Below are 5,052 nucleotides of genomic sequence, written 5' to 3' on the forward strand. Positions count from 1 at the left end.
CCCCCACCTCTCCCATTCACCACCGACTGGTCAGAGTGGGAGGAGGTAGAAGAGTCGATCGGTTGAAAGATGCTCTGTCCATACAGCCCCGCACTGTTGTTTCTGTTGGACTGAACATGTGACTCAAAATCGCGGTGGTGGTCACCGTCACCTGACGGGCTCTGAGCCTCCTCCTCGAAGTCGGAGGCCTTGCGCTTCTTACCCGCCGCTGTGGTAGAGATGGAGTTCGAGAGCGTTGAGGGCCCGGGGCGAGAAAACCGGTTGCGGTAGGCGAGTGGGTGATCTTCGGAGTCGGTGCCATGCCTTCCGATGTTGTTGATGGATTTCTCGCTGCTGTTGCTAGGACTAGTAGTGCTGCTGCCGGGACTCGTCTTTCCAGTCTTGCTGCTGCTGGTAGTCTTAGCGGTGCCAGGTCGATGCTTTGGTTTGCGCCCTGCGCCAGGTCGTGCGCCCCCTCTCTTAGAGATTTTCTTCACGGGTTCCTGACCAGGGCCGCTAACTGCGCCATTGGCGCCAAATGCCGTGCTGGCATATGGGTGTTTGGAGATGCGCCGTCGTGAAGGAGTTTCTTCTAGGGCCCCGCTCTCGCCTTGACTATCACTAATCTCGGTGGCGTGTTGGTATTCGCCGGTTTCCTCAGGCGGCTGTGCTTGTTTTTTCTTACGACCAGCACCAGGCCTTGCTCCGCCTCGTTTACCACGTTGCTTCTTGTTAGGGGTCTCCCCATAGTCCACGCCATCTTCATCATCTTGCCGGCGGCGTAACTCGTCAAAGAACAACTCATCGTCACTGCCTCGATAGTCCAAATGCCGGCTCGACTTGGATGTGGTTTTGCGGGGGGCAGCACGTTGAGCGCCTCCTTTGCGCTTCGGCGCGCCATTCCCGCTGCCCTTTTCCTTCCCACCGCTCTCTCGTGACTCTACGAGCTTCTTGGTCAAGTTAGGGAAGTTGTCACCGTAGTTAAAGAATAACTCCTCCCCGGCCTTGATGTCACGAAGTGCTGAGAACTTGATGCGGAACTCATGGTTGACATACATGATTTTTGGGGTGATGTTGCAGGTGTCGTTGGCATGGTTGATGTACCGGCTGAGGTTCCCATAAATGGCCGCGTCCACCCATATGCCCTCCTGCTCAAGAAGCGTGAAAAGATATGAAATCTTGTTTTCCTCGTCAAACACGTCACCGCGGCGATTCTCGCGGCGAACGCCCTCGTCGTGGCTAATAAGTTCGCCAGTGTACTCAATGATAAACTCGTCCTGCGCTATATCCTCCGCAGCAAAGAGACCATATCCACAGCCCTCCAGCTGGGAGGAACCTATCACGACCGCCTTGGTGGCGCCGCGTTGCATGGGTACATTCTGACACCCCGTCGAATGAAGCTGTTCATCGTAGGCGTTCTCAGGATCAGCTCTCTCCTTCGCTCCACATCCCTTGCAAAGGACAGGGTCGCATTCCCGGTTGAGTTGAACACAGATACACGGCTTCCCTTCTTTCTGGCGTTGGATACATGTCTTGCCTAGCGAATGGCAGGCACACCCAGTAAACTTGAGGGCACATGTTTCTGCCGTACATAAGCAGAATCGCTCGCAGAGGACGGGGTGTCTCCCCTTGGATGCACATTGGCAGCCGTTCGCAGCCGTACACGCACCCTCGTGATGGCAGGGCGTCCATATTTCCCGTAGCGAATGCTCGTGCGTGACAGTTGCATCTTCCCAACCACTCAATAGCTGCTTCTTTCTCCGATCATACCACGTAACTGGCTTGGGTCCCTTGACGGTCTCAAAAGCCTCGGGGACAGCAGGAAGTGCCAGGCTGAGCTCCCTGAATTTGCGATGTACATCCCAGCAGGGCCGGTTCAGCACAGCAGCAACAAAACACTGCGGCATGAGGGACGAGCTGTAGCCCAGAGTCGCAAACACCTGCTCAAGGACCGTGACCTCGTTTCCAGACCATGGCTTTTCCACATAACCTGGTTTCCCGGTATCGTGAGTGCGATAGCAGGAATTCCGGCAAGGTTGGGGACTTGATTTCAAGACAAGGCTTGATTGCTTGCTTGAGTGGTCTTGAAGTTGTGCCATCCACTTAGCCCGCAGAGCAGATGCAACACCGCCGATTTCATCGAGAGACAAGCACCGCTTCTGATTGTCTCCATCGATTTCACCGTGCTCACAGTCATGACTGAAACAGATCAGACAGCCCAACGCCGAGTAGCTCCCCAGAGATTCCACAACCTTTTGCGTCAGCTCTCTATTCTGATGCCTTTGGGCACTCGGCGTATTCTTGGTTTTCCTGTTGTCCAAGATAGGCTCCACGGCCTTGTCTAGCTTCAAGACATCACTGAGGGTGATGGGTCTCTGGTTCTTGGGGTCACCAAAGACTTTGTCAAAAGCTTCGGTGAAGAGCTTGGCTGCTCTAGAACCACGGGGTGACCCAGCACCTTCGTTGTATGTGTCAAGAAGGTGGCTCCTCTGTTGCGGGGTGATGGCATCATCGCTCTCTGGCTGGCTTGCCATGTAGCGGATGAGAGTGGTTTTGGTGCAGCCGTCAATGGCTAGCCTCTCCAACCACGGCTCCAGGTAGGTTGATAAGATAGCTGCGTATTCATTCTGCGCTCTCTTGGCCAGCCTCTGTACCCGACCAAGGGCTTTGAAGCCAGACAACTTATCAAGAGTCTCCAGTTCATTGAGCCACTCGGCGTACCTCTTTTCCTCAGCCGAGTTCGGGTCAACATCACGAAGATGTGGCACAAAGTTTAGCATGGAATTTGGCGCAAGAATATTTTTGCGAATTTCAACATGATGAAACCTGTATCGTGGGACACTTTGCCTGTCTGAGGCGATGCACACAACAGGGAAATCGATATGTTTCCCGTGTGCTCTTATGGCTTTCCCTTGCTCGCCACTATGTTGCTTTTCGGGGATTAGAGAGATGCTCGGCAAAGAGGGTTATCAGAACTAACCTTGAATTTGAGAGTCATAGTCTCTATTTCATTCCCAGCCGATTCATCATGGTCAACCGTGAGAGGTTTCATATCGGCGAACGCATCCACAGAGCTAATGTGTTGAGGCTTGGGCGCATTTCTCTCGTCTTCTTCAAGCAGAAAGTGAACGAGATGCGCATGATCCTCGCTGACCTCATTCACAAAGGACCTGAGGATGTCGGCAATGGAGTCTACTGTCCAATCGTCGACCTTTTGGGGCGTCATTGATTTTGGCGTCTCGTGGCCTCTGAACTCTGAGAGTTGGAGCGAATGTGAAGTTTGCGACTGCGGGGTCGGGTGCTGGGCCGTATTTTTGAGAGTTGGCGACTGTGAATCCCGAATCTCGTCCCGTGTTGGAAAATCGCATTATTAACTTTGATGGTGTTCCCATCCAGCCCTGACTTGCTCTTAGCCCACTGGTGACCCATTGGGGAGTACGCCTTTTACTTCGCAGGCGCGGATGTTGGCTGTAGCATCAGATTAACGAGGAGGGACTAGGCCCTCTACTAGCTTCAACATGTTGCGGAGCCGAGTTCCGCGCATGGTGATGGGGCCGCTCAGACGCATAGGGTTGTGAAGCTGGTTGTGATCGCAGCCGGTCGCCGTAGTGAGGGTGGTTCAAGGTCGTTGTCCTGACACCAGTTTCGTCGGCCACACCATCGCCACCTTCACTCCCCCCATCTTCACTAGCTGAGGTCGAATCCGCCGTCAAATCCACCACAATTCTCCCGGACGAGACCATCGCTCGTGTCCCGGCTGCTTCTCGCTTCCCTATAGTTGTACCATTCACAATGCCCCGTAATCCCGCGTTGGGGATCTCTTGGTGTGACGATGCCGAGTTGTTGATGAGTTGCTGTTGCTCTCTTGGCGTAAAGGGAGGGCCCCGTGTGTTTGTCAGAGAATGAAAGAATCACCTGCCGCTTTCACGAAATCAAAGAACCAAAGGGAAAACGTGCCAGTTAACGGAGACCCGGCCGAGAGTCGAATCCACCGGGCGCTGTGATGCCCACTAGATGCCGAGTTTATGATGAGATGGTCACACACATCTTCCATTCTTGAGAGAAGAGACGCGCAGTAGCGCTCCTGCTGAAAGACGCGATTTCTTGGCTACCTGAGGCAGGTGCACAGACCATACATGCCATTCTAGCGACCCACCAACCCTGGAACTCCCCTTAGACGAAGCAACCATGACCATTCATGGATTCATCTACCAGTGAGCCTCACCACTTGCGTCCCTGAGGTTTATCAATACTCGCGGTGTTTGAAAAAGATCTCACGGGACATTATTTAGTTTTCAAACTTGCCGGGGTATCTCAAGCTTGGGGTATTAAGCCCATAGCCGAGCAGGATAACCCTATTCACTGCCAACCTTCAGTTAAGGTGTAATATTGTCGAGAGCCTCTCGGTATTCTAAGATGTTTTAGATACATTATGTGCATGCTTGCTTGTTTTGCCATCGTTGAAATGAAGCTGAGTGTAAGGCTCTTCTAGTTCTGCTGTTCCATTCAAGACCAGCAACTGAAAAGAAAATATATGACATCTATAGAAAGAGCCATCATAGGGCCTGGCATTGATTTTGTAACCCTGAGACTCTACTCTACCTTCAGCTACCGCAGCATCATATAAGCTAGCTGGCAGTCAGCTTCAGAAACACCCATGAAAGCCTCCTCCAAACATGACAATCCACATCGGGATTAGCGGCCGCCGCGCACCGATGTCAGGGGTCCGTCCATGGGGATCCGGCAGTTTGGGCAACGAATTTATCAGAGTTACATACAAAAGGCCCACATGAATCGGTTCCGCAAGGTTCGAAAGCCATTTTGTAAACTTTCGATGAACTCCGACTCTAAATATCAAGTCGCAAAGTCAAGGTACCTACCCTACTCTATTCGTAGCGGCTTAACAAATCCCCCTCCAAGTTACCTATATTCTCCCAGTAAACCATCAGCAAACCCCGCTTCAAAGCCGAAGCTCTCAGGCTTGCCGTTTAGAAACAGCATTCAACCCGATTGAAACCTCCAATTGGACCGCTCTCTCACCCCGCATCCATATCTTCCGATGCGTCCTTGTGC

At 52.7% G+C, this 5,052-nt stretch overlaps 1 protein-coding gene across 1 annotated transcript; it reads right to left on the minus strand.

Moving 5' to 3' along the window:
* Positions 1–2: 2 nt before the first annotated feature.
* Positions 3–3,205, minus strand: PODANS_1_6940 (uncharacterized protein; the record flags this gene model as incomplete). The annotated part of the gene is made up of 2 exons (XM_001912879.1): positions 3–2,894; positions 2,960–3,205. Coding segments are annotated over 2 exons (3,138 nt in total), but the record flags the coding sequence as incomplete, so codon positions are not given.
* Between the last annotated feature and the right edge of the window lie 1,847 nt (positions 3,206–5,052).

This window comes from Podospora anserina, chromosome 1 (genome assembly GCF_000226545.1).
Source record: "Podospora anserina S mat+ genomic DNA chromosome 1, supercontig 1".
NCBI lineage: Eukaryota > Fungi > Ascomycota > Sordariomycetes > Sordariales > Podosporaceae > Podospora > Podospora anserina.